Below are 16469 nucleotides of genomic sequence, written 5' to 3' on the forward strand. Positions count from 1 at the left end.
CTCCCCACTCTGTCTCTGGTGAAGCCTCTCGCCACCCCTGAGCCTCTGGCCTGTACCCCAGTTCTGTATGAACAAATAAATAAATCAATCTTTAAAAAAAAAATTATGTGTTCTGGATATTTAACTTCTGAACCCATTTTCTCATCGGACAAATGGCTTCTGTAAGTATGAGGTCTTTGATAAAGTCGTAATTATAAAAGCTAGCATACCAGGTAAAATACAGTGTTGATTATAACAAATTAATTTTTGAAGCTTGCCTTATATCTCAGAAAGGATTTTACTTGGTATTTGGTTCCTAATATGTGGTTTTGTCTTGAATTTATACATGAATCTCATTGTCTTTCTCAGTTTCAAGGACTGAATTTACATTTTTCTTTGTTTTAATACAAATGAAGATCTCATAAGTAGGCAGTCAAAATTAATTAGGGGCATAGGTATTGTCTTTGCTCTGTTGACCATGTGGAATAGATAATTATGAAATGGATATTAAGACAGTATATAGTGATATACAAATTACACTAGAGTGTTTAACCATGAATAGGCTAAAAGACAAGACAAATTTAGAAAATTAAAACTGAGCTAGGTTGGGCCTCCCTGGTGGCACAGGGATTAAAGGCACAACACTATCTAGTAGTCTCCACCCATTGCAAGTTGAGTTTGATCCCCAGTCAGAGAACCCACATGGCACAGCAGACCTCTCCTGTCTTGCCTGCTGCTTGCCTCAGCAGTATATTTCAGTAAATTTGACTGCTCTGCTCTCCACTCTGTCTCTGGTAAATCTTCTCACCACCCACACTCCCCTGCTACCACCCCCCCACACCCACACACACCTGTGGCCTACACTTCAGTTCTTGTATGCATAAATAAATAAATCTCTAAAAAATAAAATTGAGCTAAGGATAAGGCAAATATAAACAAACACCCTTGAAGTCCTATAAACTTGTTATATAAGAGATTATATACATTTTGACTTAGAAAATTCTAATTGCCCATTTATATAGAGAGCTGTATCAGTTGCATCATCTAATGTTCAGTCAAAAATTATATATTCTTGATATTTTTAATGATAGATGAATAATTTCCATTCTCAAAGAAGGAGCACTTTTTTGTTTTGGCCGGTCTACCTTAATAAATAATTTGAATAGTTTAATAATACATAAATGCAAATTGAAGCTTTGGAACACTAAGAAATATATCTTAAAACTTGTTTTAAGTTAAGATTGCCATTAATCTATTACTGACTTTAATATGGGTATTAACAGATTTCCTTTTTCTTTTATAGGTATTGCCCTTCCTGTAAAACTGATTCCAGCGAAGTTGTTAAGGCTGGTGAACGACTCAAGATGAGTAAAAAGAAAGCAAAAATGCCATCAGCAAGTACTGAAAGCCGGAGAGACTGGGGCAGGGTAAAGAAGAAAGTTTCTTCTTTCTTGTTACACTATTTGCTATCATAATGCAAGTTAGAATGTTGTAGTACCAATAATAGCAAAGGTGTAGGTGGTATTTAAGTATAAGATATAATAGCAAATAGTTTTATTTAGTCATAAGTTGTTATGCCATAACTGTTAGTTTTGTTAATGTCATTATATAAGTTATCATATGTTTAACATGTAAAAAGTTGGGTTTCTATTCTGTTCCCACTTTGTGAGAATTAAGGGCTTTCTTTAAGATTTTACACAACTAATTTCTCAAACAGCTTTTTCTGTGACTTGTAGGGAATGGCCTGTGTTGGTCGCACTAAAGAATGTACTATCGTTCCTTCCAATCATTATGGTCCTATTCCTGGGATCCCTGTAGGATCAACTTGGAGATTTAGAGTTCAGGTATGTTTTTGAATAGGCTTATTTGAAATGGTAAATGTTGGTACAGTTCAAATTATAACAGTGTCAGTGTCTACTGATTAAATGGACTAATTTAGGAAGTATCAAATGGCCCTCAGTTGTTAGAATAAGATTTTCTGTAGTTTGGGTATCCTCTATCCAGAGGAACATTCACCATGGAATTAGTCATTGCTCTGCCTTTTCATCAGTGTTTTACTCTTCTGTTATTACTATGGTGGTTAATATTCATAGTATATTAAACTCTAAAGAATCATCTTGCCAAAAATTTCAACACATAATTCAAAAATTAAATTAAAACATTAATCTCTTTATTGAGGTAAAATTGATTTATAACACTTTATATTATTTAGCAGCATAGGTTCACACCTAGCTAAACTATTAATTTTTTTATGTTATGTGGTAAGTTCTCATTTATGTAATTGAACACCAAGAAAACTTATTTCAGGTGTTTTTCTTTGGGGCTTATCCTCCTGAATGAATGTTATTAAGATAGGCATTGATCAAAGGGAGTGCTAGATAATCCAAGGGTAAAATTACTTCTCTTTTTTCCTGAAGATGCTCTGATTTCTTCTTTAGAAAGGTACTTTTGTGGAAACTACCTTTTATTATTCTTATGGAAAATTTAATGTTAAAAAAAAGAAAATCTCTTTGTTTAAGCAGTTTCCAGTTAGAGCTACTTAGGATTCTGAACTTTAAATAAACATAAATTGGCCTTGGTGCTTAGAATGTGAATATAATTTTATTTTATAATGTAATAATGTAACACACACATTCAGCTTGAAGAGTTATATATGTGTATATGATGTGCAGTTTAAAAATTACACCTTTCATCCCCATTTCTCTTTCTCAGAGACAACCATTTTATAGTTTTAGTCAATTCTTCTGGATTTACCTCATTTCTACATGACATGTTTATATTGCTTGTACGTCACATTTTAGCTTTATTAACTTCCTGCTATGGAAAGAACATTTAGTTCAATACAATTTACTCACCCTCCCCATTCTTATAAAGATTATATTATAATTTGGCCAAATGTTTATGTAGTCAGTGTTTATATTTTATGACTTTGGATCTATAAATACAGTGTGCTAACTACAATAATATCTACAATAAAAATAAACTTTGTGTATTTTTAATTGCCTTCTTTTTAATGTATTTTCTGTGCTTGTCATGAATTAATTCCCAAACTCTAAAAGCCCTTCTAATATTATAGTCTAAGACAACTTTGAGATTGTTGGCCTGACTATAACTAGAAAGATTACTCACCATTTAGGAAGTGGGCAATATTCAGGACAGATTTTTTGTCAGGGTTGGTGAGATTGTAAATTAAAGTGATCTTGTATGTTAAGTACTGTCATTTCTAAGGCCTCAATCTGAGTTCTGTTTTTCTTACCAGCTTCTTGTTTCTTTCTAATGTGCCTCTTTCCGTAACCTACTATGCAGACTTGGATTTCAGCTTTTGTTTCTTTGTTAAGAACATTGTATGGTAAACACATAAATTACAAAACTTCTCTCAAGAAATCTGAAAAACACAAATAAATGACACTTGTTTCAGTGAGCCAGAATTGAAGGGGGAATGGGATGGTTAAGCAGAGTCATTTAAATGGGAGAATAGCATGAAGTTAAGCAATGGGTAGCATATTTGGGTAAAATCATTTAGTTTTAGCTCAAACATGTAGGCTCCTTAAAGGAGAAGCTGGAGGTTAGAAAGGAAAATAGACAGGAGCAAGATTGAGAGAGGGTAATGTGTAATACTTAATTTAAACTTGATACTATATGACAATTTATTTTAAGTAGTTGCACATTAAAAGCAATTTTTTTCTACTTATCAACATCACTGTGTTTGTAATGGGTAGAAAGGGCTTGAAGGAACAACATTAGCGGCAATGAGAAAAAGGGGTCTATTTTAAATATTTGTGACTCAAACTAAGTGGAAGTAGAAGTAGAAAAAATAGTTTAGCAAACCTTTGAAATCTTAACTGCAGAATTGAGGCTACCATAGTGGCTGGAGGAGAAAGCAAAGGATAAAGGAAGCTCAGTGGACTGTCAAGGAGGATTATGAGTGCTTAGGTGGTTGGCGTGGTGTAGTCACATACATTCAGAGAGGTGTGAACCTGTACTCCTTAAATATACAATATTGCATACCAACATTACCTTAGTAAAAATATTAAATGGTTTTGAGAGGCTTGGGAAATTAAATCAGCAGTATATTGTGACGAAATGGGTTTAAAGAGTAAAGGAAAAGAATGACACTAAAAATGACTATTGCATTTTTGACTTGGCTAGGGATCATTGCAATAATCATATATAAGGATAAGAAGGAAGAGATCTAGATCCCTGAAAGTAAACTGCTTTTTAAGTCAGTTGAGCTGGACTTGTCAATGTATTTATGATAGTTATAACATAGTAATTTTGAAAATCAGAGTTCTAAGTCTGAGTGGCTTTAAGAATGATCAGCTCAGTACCTGAGGAGATATACTTGGGAAGAATTAAAGTCAGCGATTAAAACATAGAACTCTAGGTGACATTCAGATGTTAGTTGGGGGTCAAGAATATATGTGAAAGCAAATTGTAAATTTAGCTTAACTAAGGTTTCAACTATATTTTAAGTTTCTCATTTATTTTATAGGTGAGTGAAGCAGGTGTCCATAGGCCCCATGTTGGCGGAATTCATGGTCGAAGTAATGATGGAGCTTATTCTCTTGTCTTGGCTGGTGGATTTGCAGATGAAGTAGTAAGTCCTGATATAATCTTGTTCTTTAGAACTTGTATGAAGGATGGCTTTAAACTTTTAGTGGTGAACTTAATAAAGCATATACAGATGTTGATTTATAATGATGTGTACATGAAATTTATATAGTGTTCTAAACCAGTTTTACTTTAATTTGAAAAAAAATTATAAAAAACTTTATTTTACCATGGCAGTTGGTGACCTTTAAAAAAGTCTTCAGATTTGGGCCCTCCTTGGTAACGCAGTGGGTTTGGATGCAGCACTGCAAGCTAGCAGCAGCCACTTCAATGTGAATTCCATCCCCGGCCCCCGAGGTGATCCACAGCGACAGACCTCTCCTGACCTGCCAGTTGCTCCCCTCAGCAGTGTACATTATTGATCTGTTTTGCTCCCTGCTCTGTCTTTGGTGAAGCCTCTCACTGCCACTGCACCTCTGGCCTGTACCCCAGTTCTGTATGAATAACTAAATAAAATCTTTAAAAAAAAATAAAACTTGAGAATTAAAAAAAAAAGTCTTCAGATTTAAAACAGGGGGAGGAGGAGAACCTGTCTTAAGCATTCAGTAAAATACAAGAGGCTTTGTCCAGGAAATAATCAGATCCCATCTCTTATTTGGCATAGTTTTTCTTATTCAAGTGAATAGTTGCATATTAGTTATAATAGCATATAAGTCAGCAGTCTTTGTGTGTACTGATTTGATTTACATATACATGTAGTAACGAATTATTACAATGAAAACATATTCTTTATTGAATTCATTTTTAAAAGTTAAACTTCTTAACTTGATATTTTGTAGCCTGACATGTAACACTGAAAATAATACAGAAACCTCTGTGCCCTTTACCCATTGTCCCCTAATAGTACCATCTTGCAAAACTATCTTATAATATCATAATCAGGATATTGGTATATCGATACGTGCAGGATAGTGAACATTTCCTTATCACAAGGATCCCACCTGTTACCTTTTTATTGCCACACCCTCTACACTTCATTTCCCCAACTCTTCCTTAAGCATTTACAAGTGCTAATCTGTTCTTTACATCAAAATTTTGTCACTTCAAAAATTTTTACAAGGAGAATCTTATAGCATGTAACCTTTGGGACTGACTTTTCTTTACAGTATAATTCTCGAAATTGTGGGATATGTCAATATTTCACTTTTTTAAACTGTCAAGTAGTAGTCCATTTCATAGGTATATCACAGTTTGTTTAGCCACTAACTTGTTGAAAAACAGTTGGGGCTATTATGAATAAAACTAAAATTTTATTCACATGTTATTTCTCTCTCTTTCTCCTAATATAAATGTCCACCTCTCTGTGATATTGTGATAAATGCTCAGAAATGTAGATTACTGGCTGTATGGCAGCTACATATTTAGTTTTTTTAAGAAACTGCCAAGATATTTCCCAGAGTGACTGTACCAGTTTATCTTCCTATCACCAGTATATGAATAATCCAGATTCTTGTCATCCTGACGAGCATTATTTGGTGGTAGTGTCATGTTTTATTTTAGCCATCCTGATAGGGATATGTCATTGTACTGGGTTTGTTTTTATTATTATTTTTTTTTTTTAGATTTATTTTATTTATTCATGCATGCAAGAACTGGGCTGTGGGCCGGAGAAGTGGGGGTGCAAGAGGAAGATGTAAGAGCATTCACTGGAGACAGAATAGAGAGTGAAACAGACAGATCTAGTGAAGTACATTGCATAAGGCAACACAGGAGAGGTCTGCTGCGCTATTGGGTCAGCTTCCTGACTGGAATTGGAATCATGTTGTAGTAGCTGGCAATAGCTTGATAAAGCTGAGGCTTCAAACCCTGAGCCACCAGGGAAAGTACTCATTTTCCCAATGACTGATGATGTTGGACATGATTAATTTGCTTATTTTCTATACATAGAGCTTTTTTGAGGTTTTGATTGTCAAATATGTGATCTGCTGGTATTTTCTCCTAGTCTGTTCTGTTTCCTAGCTTTCATGATATGTTATGATGAATTGACGTAGCTATGGAGAGCACAAAATGTAGTTTGTCTTAAGAAGTAGAAAAGTTTGCCCTCTTTCTGAAAGGCAGATTTGTTGTATATATATTATTAGCCTAGCAAAAGAAATTAAATATGGAAATATTCAGACTAATCCTTTTTGAGTATTCCTATAATATACACATTTCAAAGCTGTATATTTAAATATTTTATGGAATACAAAGGATGTAACATAGTTTATTACAATCAGCACTTAGCATTTTTTTAAGGCTCTATAAGAAAACAAGCCGTCAAAAAAAATGGAATCTCCTTAACATTTGTTTTTAGTAGCTAGCTAATTATATTTGATCTGGGCTCTGACATTTCTTGTATGTAATTCATTGGCCAAATTATTTAATTCCATTAAACCTCATTTTTCCCATGTGTGAAATTAAAAAAAAAAAGTATTTTATTTTCTATCAGAAAGTTATTGGTATTAACAAGGGTTCAAATAGTTCTGTTGTCTGTAGCAGAAGCTCTTCATAAATATATGAAGCATATTAACATGTAGTTGTCAAGCTAAAACAGTAACCAAGTTGAACTGTGATGGGTGTTATTACTTTTCTTTCCATCTTTTGAAATATGGTTACTAGTCAAACTTAGACTTTTGTGGTGAAAAGTATTGGGGAACGGTTGATTATGTGCCTTAAGCAGTTAATTTTAAGTCTTATTAAATTATGTGAATAATTTATCTATGGAGTAAAATACGTCGGCTTAGATTGCCGGCTAAGATGTATAGCTGTTACTCTATTTTATAGGCATTTTCAACCTTTTGGTTTTATTGTAGGCAAGTCCAAGCTACAGAAATAGGTGGAGGAAACCTACATAAACTTCTTATTTGAGAAGAAAATTGTGCTGAGATTTTTAAATTTGGTGTAACATTCATGGAAATGATGATAATTGTCCTATTGGAATAAGTGGACATAAAAATATAAAATAAATGCTCATTGTAAAATGCTAGTTTTAGAGACTTATGTTTGGGCACTAATTTCTCACTTGAGAAATGAGTCCCCACCAACAAAGATAGATCTGCCTTTTATAGTTTTTCTAAAAAGCAGTTGACTCATTGGTCAGGATTAGTTTCTGGAGCCAAGTTACTTTGGTATGTGTTCTGGTTCATCTCTTCCTAGCTATGTAACTTTAACAAGTTACTGCCCCCCCCCCACTTCATCTATAAAATAAGGTTTCTAATAACTACTTCATATAGTGAATATAATTTTGTAAGCCCACAAAATATGAAAATACCTTGCTTTTAGAATTTAAAATTTAGCAGCAAACTTCGTTATTGTGTAGACTGCAACTGAGAAATCAATTATGGAGTGTCTATTAAAGTAAAGTAGTATTCTATATAGAATCCACAAGTTAGTGCTGGTAAGTTTAGTAGTACTGAATTAAATGAAGCAATATGTCTAACTCATGAGATCTTATTTTGTAGTATTTAATAAATTACATAATATAGCCTGAGAATAACCACTTTCGAAGGTGTTAAAATTTATAAATTTAAAATGGAATCTTTAGATCAAAAGGGGGGATGTCTTGCAAGGACTGTGGGTGCCTTGGTGGTGTAGAGCTATGGTGACCACACTGAGGGGGAATCCTCTACTGTCAAAATACTAACGATGATGTAAAACAGTTAATTTTATATGTGTATGTGTACTTGTTTTTGTTTTATATATAAAGCATTGCTGTAAAACACTGCTAATTTTATATATATACACATACACACGTGTATATATATATACACATACATACACACATATACGTATGTATGGATACATATAATTAACTTCGGAATACAAAAGAAAATCTTTGTTCAGTCAGTGTGACTAAAAGTTATACTACTTAAAGGTGTACTACACACACGATTGCATTTGAAATTTTCCCCTATTTTTGTAAAGAAAACACCCCTCAGGCCCCAACCAGATCTTCTGAATCTGAAACAAGAATTAGTGAAATTATACTTGGGTTTAAGTGTCTTACTGCTAAAATCTTCTCCTGTAGGACCGTGGTGACGAATTCACATACACTGGGAGTGGTGGTAAAAATCTTGCTGGTAATAAAAGAATCGGTGCACCATCGGCTGATCAAACATTAACAAACATGAACAGGTATCTTGAGTTTGTAAAGACTTTTAGAATGTAACCTTTGATTACAGGATTACAGTTTGTAACTTAGACTCTAGAGGAATATCTTAAATTGATAATTAAATAACTCAAGTTAAAATTCCTTTACTGATTATGTAACTGTTTGTAAGCATTCTGACTTATTTCTCTGTGTCTTTATTTTTAAAATGGCGTAATTCCTAGTTTTAATACATGTACTTTGCATTTCAAAACTTTAAAGGGAAGGAATTCACATAATATAAGTAAAATTGAGAACTAGGTGGCTTATTTATTACCCCATAAGTTAAAGTTTTTTCTACTCATCATATATTTATCTTTGGAAGTGACAGATTTCTTTCTAGAGATTACTCTAGAAAAATGGTTATGTCTGAGAGGTCACGTTTATGTGTATAAGCAAAACACCAGATAACTCAATCAGTACTATACCCAAGGTCATTTTAGGATTTATAATAATATGTGATGTCTTTTAAGTGTTATAAAATAGAACATTCTTTTCCTTACAAAGTGACCTTTTCTGACTAAATGCTTATAAGGCATTACAAGAGCCACCTTGTGCTGACCTTTATTCTACATAAGTATTAAGTAACATTCTAGCTTTCTTGACAACGTAAAATTTTATACCTTCTAAAGTATTTTATTTCATAAAAGAATACATTCTAATACCAATAATAATTGATTAAGTAACCAAACCAATTAGATAGCAACAATCACATTTTAACTTGGTCATACTGATAATTTTGTGATCATTTCATAAAGTTGAAAAGTTTTGTATCCATTAAGAGTGTTTTTGTGAATTATTGAGTAAAAGTGAGTTTTTTTTTTTGCTTTGAGTCTAAATCAGTTTTAAGTAGTGTGCCCTTAACTTATTATTTACTGTGTAAAGAATATACCAGTATGATTTTAAGACTTTGTTGAATACCAGGTTACATAGACTCTGTTTTTATGTCTTCCTTCTATATTATTTCTGACAGTAGGATTATTTTACTGAACCAGCAGAGGAGACAGGTCAGATTTGCTGGTGAAAACATTCCTGAGTCAGGAGTCCTGTCCCTAGCTAGTATTTTCTAGCAAGAAAGCAGCTCTTCAGGAGAAATGATCCTAAGTTAGAAATATTTTGATGTGTTTTCATCTATGAAAATGTATATCAAATTTGCAAAAGGGTTTTTTCAAGCTGTCAAATCTGAAAATTTTATTTTCCTTCTAATAATTAGATTATTTTGCTTGAATGAAACTTCCCTGCTTACTACTTGCTTTTTACAGAGTAGATTCTTTTCAAGCTATTGAACAATCTAATAGGCACACCCTGTTTACCATCTATTACACTCATGTCATAAAATAATTGACAAGCAGTAAAAGTGTTTATAATAAAAGGGAGATACTGAATTTGAAATATTAACTCAAAACCATTTAGAATTGACATCAGTGAGCCTAACATTCATTTAGTTAATTTTTACACTAAACTGTGAGTACCCTTGTAATTGAACAAGCTTTTGGGCAAATCTCCCTGTATGTTTAATGAACATGAAAACTGATGTAAAACGGCACTGACCCATGACATAATCTTCCCTGACTAGTATACAGTCTAAAAGGTACTGATGCCTACTTCTTGCTTTTAAGAAGTTTGTTCCTGTTTCTTCTCAGCTTTTCCACTTTATGAAACTGAAGAGAGTACCAAGGTAACCTTACTATCCTTTATCAGGGCACTTAGAGGCAACCCATTGAGCTGTAGGTAAAGGGAAAGCCTTATTGTTATTTTAACTCATTTCATCATCTGGGACTCTTCACATATTTAAACTTCCTGCAAACTACATGAAACTAGAAGTGAGTTAACAATGTCAATTAGTGGTGGCAGTTATTATGACTGAAGGTACCTGTGAGTACCAAAGCATTCTACTCATTAATAAGAAGGTAGTACTAAACCTTATTCTAGCACTTAGATAAATGTATATTTCATAGGTATTCCCTAGATAAGATGTAATAGTAACTCTAGAGGTGATGGCTATATTTTCTTCTACTCTCCAAAATTTTAATGCATCTCCCTTTGAAATAAAGAAAGGTAACTTGGCAAACTTCAACTCTGACTACATCTATGTTTGTTTGTTTTTTAACAATCACTTTCTTAAATTCATTTACTTTAACAACATAACTCTTATCAAGTGATTTCAATACATTAGCCATTTAAGTTTAATTGAGCCTGAAAGAAAGGATCTATATTCAGAAGTAGTATTTTGTATTGTATTTTATTTTACCAGATTGTGTGTGTGCGTGTAATTTTATGTGTTCTCAGTGATTTCTTTTCACTTAACTTAGGAAATAGGTATCTTAAAGGAAAAAAATACTAATTTTAAACAAATTCTAGGTTGGGTTGGGATTTTTGAGGGTTTTTTTGGTGGGTTGGGGGGCAGGCAGGATTAAATTCTGCCAAGAAAGGTCTTCTAACATCTACTAAACTTAATGATTACTTACTACTAACAGAGTATACATATTGAGGAAGCTTCATCTAAAATCAGGTGCTGCTTCCAATTTAGTGTTTCTCCTTTCTTCATGTATCATCAGTAAAATGTAGTGATCTTAAGCAACCAGAAATCTTTATTGTCATGCTTTAGCACCGACATTTACTTTATTTAAGTTTATCTTTTTACTGGAGGTCTTTAAAGGATATTCTCATATGGAACTTGTTCTAAATATCTTCTAAGCTTTAAGGAATCTCTATTGTATGGAATGTGGAAAGTAGACACAGAAAGGTCATTTGTACCTTGCTGCCAAATTTATTTTTCTGGATTTCTTCCTACATTATTCCAGCAATTTACTTCACTCCCTTATCAGAAATAACTTACAAAAATCACTTGCTTTAGCTTTCCAACTTTCTCCCTCCCCTCAACAAACGTTATTTAAAGAAAATTCCATGTATTTCTAGTTGTTTTCTATTATACGTGGCACAGATGTTATTACTTTCAGAAGAACCCTACAGGCTATCTGAGAACCAATCCCCTGGCTTGGGGGTGACATCAGAAAACTGATTTGTCTTCTCTGCTGGTGGGGGAAAGCATAATCCTATTATCTGGAATAATATGGAAAGAATCATAGAATCTTAACCATCAGGTAAGGCAAAATTCACCTTTTAATTGAGCTAATGATGCGTTATATACTTGAAGAAAGATTACTTGGTATAAAGACTTTGTTTTATTTTTTAGGGCGTTGGCCCTAAACTGTGATGCTCCATTGGATGATAAAATTGGAGCAGAGTCTCGGAATTGGAGAGCTGGTAAGCCAGTCAGAGTGATACGCAGTTTTAAAGGGAGGAAGATCAGCAAATATGCTCCTGAAGAAGGCAACAGATATGATGGCATTTATAAGGTGCTCTATCTGGCATGACATCTTGTTAGTCATTCTTCTTGGGCTTTCAAGATAGGGTTACTATAGGGAACTACTCTACTGTGGGTGGGCTAGAGGAAACAGACAATTTTCATTGGAATTTTTACTTTTCTAAAAATGTAGCAGATGTACAAGTGAGCTCTAAACTTGAATACTTTTAAGGCTATTTGAAGTCCCTAAGGGCAGAGTCATATTTTGGGTTAAGCTTTTTACAATCATATTCTTTATGATAAGACCACTTAAATAACTTTGCCATTATAGATTTTTATTCTTATATATCTTTCAGAATGATTGTAATTGTTTTCAAAGAAGAACATATTATAATTTTTTAAATAGTTTGTATTCTTTGTTTAAAGCAAGCATCTACTGCCAGCATTTTGTCTACTACTATGTACACTTCTGTTTACTAATGAGCATAATCTTGTTACTATTTCAAATGGGTGGCATTCTGTACTTGCAGAAACATTAATAAACATACTAGGAAATATTTTCAGAACAATATTTTAGTGAATAGTCTTTTTTTGCTATTTTTACAGCAAAGCCAAGTATCTTTTGAAGTTGCGTTTTGGGTTCACCATGTTTACTTAAACTACTAATATGGTGATAGGAGTAAGTCTAAATTTTTAAGTCTCAAGGTAGTACTGAAATACTATGATTTAGGTGGTGAAATACTGGCCAGAGATTTCATCAAGTCATGGATTCTTGGTTTGGCGCTATCTTTTAAGAAGAGATGATGTTGAACCTGCCCCCTGGACCTCAGAAGGAATAGAACGGTCAAGAAGATTATGTCTGCGTTTACAGGTAAGATTACATTTCTCTACACTACTTGTACATTTCATAAAAAATACATCTCTGCACAATTTTATATGCCTTAACACTGGCTGTTACCCATAGCAATTGATCAGTAGACTGTAAAGGGTGAGGAATGAATGCATGCTAATATGTAGAAGGAAAAAAATAAAGAGGTAGTGTTCTAAGTGCCTAAGACCAAAAGTTGTGTTTGGGAAAAGCTGGGTTTATCAATGAAAAATAATATGCTTTCAGTTCTGTTTGGAATGACTTGAAGCATGGAAGAATGGAATAACATCATTCAGGCATAGGAAACTTTGGAAAAGGAAGTTTATTCTAGAGGGCATGGGTTTTGTCTCTGGTAGGGGATGGGGGGTAAGTGGCTTGTAAGAGTTGTCTGCTTTCTACCCTTCTCACTTTTCCTCACCCCTTTTCTCTCTTCCCCCTCAAGCTGCTTCCCTGTCCTGTCACCACCTTTAGTGCTTTGCCTTTTTTTTTCTTTTGCCCATAATCAACTATTAACCACATAAGACTTCATTGGTTTTGTGTGCATATAGTGGATGGTTTGGCCACATTCCCCCTCCACTGCCTGTACACCCTAGACTTTTCCCCTGATACTGACTTCAGAGCATGGTTCAGTTCATCCTCCATTTTCCATCACTGTGCTTTCCATAAAATTGCCAGCTTTGTCATTTCCCCTGGCTCTGCCCACACTGCATGTGTAGGGGCTGAACTATGGGCAAGTGTCTGACCACCCAGGCAGGTGAGTGTGTGTCTTCTAGTGCAAGTCTGTTCCTGTTTTTTTGTTTTCTTTTTTAAAGCATGGGGTTAATTATTAAATAATGCCTAACTACCAAAATAATTTTTAAAGTTTAATGTATAAAACCCTGCTAAAGTCAACTTTCAGAAGATTTTTTTTTTCAGGTCTACTTTTCAGCAGAGCAATGTAGATAGATTTAAAACTGAGCAAAATCATATAAGCCTATCTGCTATAATGAATTAGTACTATTACTGATGAAGCCTGAAACAAATTGAAATTTAAATATAAATGCTAACAGAAAACATGCCCTCCTCCCCTCCAAAAAAAAGGAAAAGTAGCCAGTAAAATGTAAGGTTAATAGATAGAAGTTGTTCCTTGAAGTTTACCTTTTAGCTGATAAGGAATTCAGTGTCTTTAGTTCTAAATGTTTCATACCCTAATTTTTGAAGATAGGAAACTTGACCCTTCGTGTTTTGGTTTTGTCGGAGTTTTTTGTAATTAGATTGACTCTCCAATTTAGTACAATCCAATATCTGTGGGTACCATCTATTGTGCTCTGTGGTTGACTTATTTACCTTCCTATCCAGATTGTACTTTCCTCCTCCTTCAAGCCTTTCAAGCCACGTAGTTATATCCTGGAAACTTATTTTTCCTCTCTTAGATGTGAAACTAACTAAGATCATTGTATTATAAAATGAAATATCTTACTAGTTAAAAAACGCATGGTTTTACACTGAATTGGGGATTTTTTAAAGTTTTTCATCTTTTAAATTGTGTTTCTTTAAATATGTTTTCTTTATATTGCTTTCAGTGTAGGGAAAATAAAGACTCTTTCCCCGGCCTCCCCTTTAAAAATTTCTCACCAGGACCTAGAACTCATCTGGATTCTCTGTGAAACTTAAGTCTACACTGTACCTTTTTTCTCCCTCAGTATCCAGTAGGTTACCCTTCAGATAAAGAAGGGAAGAAGACTAAAGGACAGTCAAAGAAGCAGACCAGTGAAGTCTCAAAAAGGTCAAATATAGATGGTATGTAATGGTTGCAGAATGTAAATCCTGATAACATAGTTTCTAGTAAAGAGAAATGTTAGGAGAATAAATTGAAATCCATAAGAAATTAAATGTAACGTGAAAGGTTTTTTCTTAGGAAAAGGGGGGTAACTTTTTTTTTTTTAACTGTCAGAGTCAAAATAGCAAATAGTATCTTACAGTCAGGGTATGTTAGTTGCTTTAGCAGATTATATTCATGGTAAACATTCCTGGTGGCAGTGAGTGCTTTTGTTTCAGAGTTTTACTTAGAATTCTTGTAAGTCAGTTGATGTATTTTTAAATAAATCTAGATGATTGTCCAAGTGCCTCCAAAGTGTTCAAAGCATCAGATTCATCAGAAGCTGTTGAGGCTTTCCAGCTAACCCCTCAACAACAAAACCTAATCAAGGAAGATCATCAAAACCAGAAGCTATGGGATGAAGTACTTGCATCTCTTGTGGAAGGACCAGTATGTACAGATTTTTTTTAATTAACGATCTATATTAACAAATAATGAAAATTAATTTCCTTCTAAAGTATCATTTTCACAAGTCAGTCAAAACTTATTTTTTATCCATTTCATTGTCCAGTGCCACCACTGGAAAGTATATAAAATGTTATAATGTTTTGGCCCTCCCTGGTGGCGCAGCGGGTTAAGGCACTGCACTGAGAAGCTAAAGCCACTTCCGCATGAGTTCGATTCCCGCCTGCCCCGGAGGTGACCACATGGCGAGGCAGACCTCTCCTGACCCGCCCGCTGCTCCCCTCAGCAGTGTACTTCATCGATCTGCCTGATCTGCTCCCCACTGTCTCTGGTGAATCCTCTCACTGCCCCTGAGCCTCTGGCCTGTACCCCAGTTCTGTATGTACAAATAAATAAATCTTTAAAAAAAAAAAAATGTTATAATGTTTTATTGGCCCTTTTATTGTTGCCAAGATTCTATTACTGATTTTTTTTCTTTTTAAAAACCCACCTGTGCATTACATTCTTTATTGGACTTAATTTCTTTACATATTTTGGATGCTAAATCCCTGATGGATATTATATCTTTTCCTGTTTTTTCGTTCTGATATTTTCTTTTATTGTGTAGAAACTTTAATTTGATGTAATCTTATTTGTTATTTTGATTAATTACTCCTCCCATTAACATCAAGTTTCTAAGGCTGATGTCTTGGAAAATACGGCCTGTTTTCTTCTATGTATTTTATGGTTTCAGGTTTTACAGCCAAGTCTTTGATACATTTTTAAATTTATTTTTTGTATATGAGGTAGAGTGATCTTGTTTCATTCTTTTATGTGGCAGTCCAGTTTTCCCAGCAACACATGTTGAAAAGATTTCCCTTTCTCTATTGTGTGACATGGCTTCTTTGTTATAAATTAACTGTTTATATATGTCTGGGTTTGTTTTGGGACATAAAGATTCTATTCCATTTTCCATGTGTCTATTTTTACTCTAGTATCATACTGTTTTAATTACCGTGGCTTTATAATATAGTTTGAAATTGAGTAACAAAATGCCTTCATTTGTTTTCTTGTTCTCAATATTGCTTTAGCTATAGGTCTTTTGTGTTCCCACATAAATTTTAATATTTGCTTATCTCCTTAAAAAATGTCATTGGAATTTTGTTAGGTATTGCATGGAATCTGCATATTTCTTTAAATAAGATGGCCATTTAACAATATTAATTCTCCCTATCCAAGGTCACAGAATAGCCTTCCATCTCTTTCTGTCTTCTTTGTATTTTTGTTGAGGTAACATTGGACTACAATACTGTATATAATTCAAAGATATAGATCA

At 33.8% G+C, this 16469-nt stretch overlaps 1 protein-coding gene across 1 annotated transcript in view; it reads left to right on the plus strand.

Moving 5' to 3' along the window:
- Positions 1-16469, plus strand: part of UHRF2 (ubiquitin-like with PHD and ring finger domains 2, E3 ubiquitin protein ligase) — a 74597-nt gene that overhangs the window by 52855 nt on the left and 5273 nt on the right. The window contains exons 7-14 of the mRNA XM_004677652.2: positions 1283-1406; positions 1716-1823; positions 4472-4576; positions 8597-8703; positions 11913-12075; positions 12754-12894; positions 14574-14670; positions 14982-15139. Of these exons, the coding sequence (XP_004677709.1) occupies positions 1283-1406; positions 1716-1823; positions 4472-4576; positions 8597-8703; positions 11913-12075; positions 12754-12894; positions 14574-14670; positions 14982-15139 (1003 nt within the window). The remainder of the gene's footprint in view (positions 1-1282; positions 1407-1715; positions 1824-4471; positions 4577-8596; positions 8704-11912; positions 12076-12753; positions 12895-14573; positions 14671-14981; positions 15140-16469) is intronic.

Source organism: Condylura cristata, unplaced genomic scaffold (assembly GCF_000260355.1).
Source record: "Condylura cristata isolate star-nosed mole 26May11 unplaced genomic scaffold, ConCri1.0 scaffold00006, whole genome shotgun sequence".
Lineage (NCBI taxonomy): Eukaryota > Metazoa > Chordata > Mammalia > Eulipotyphla > Talpidae > Condylura > Condylura cristata.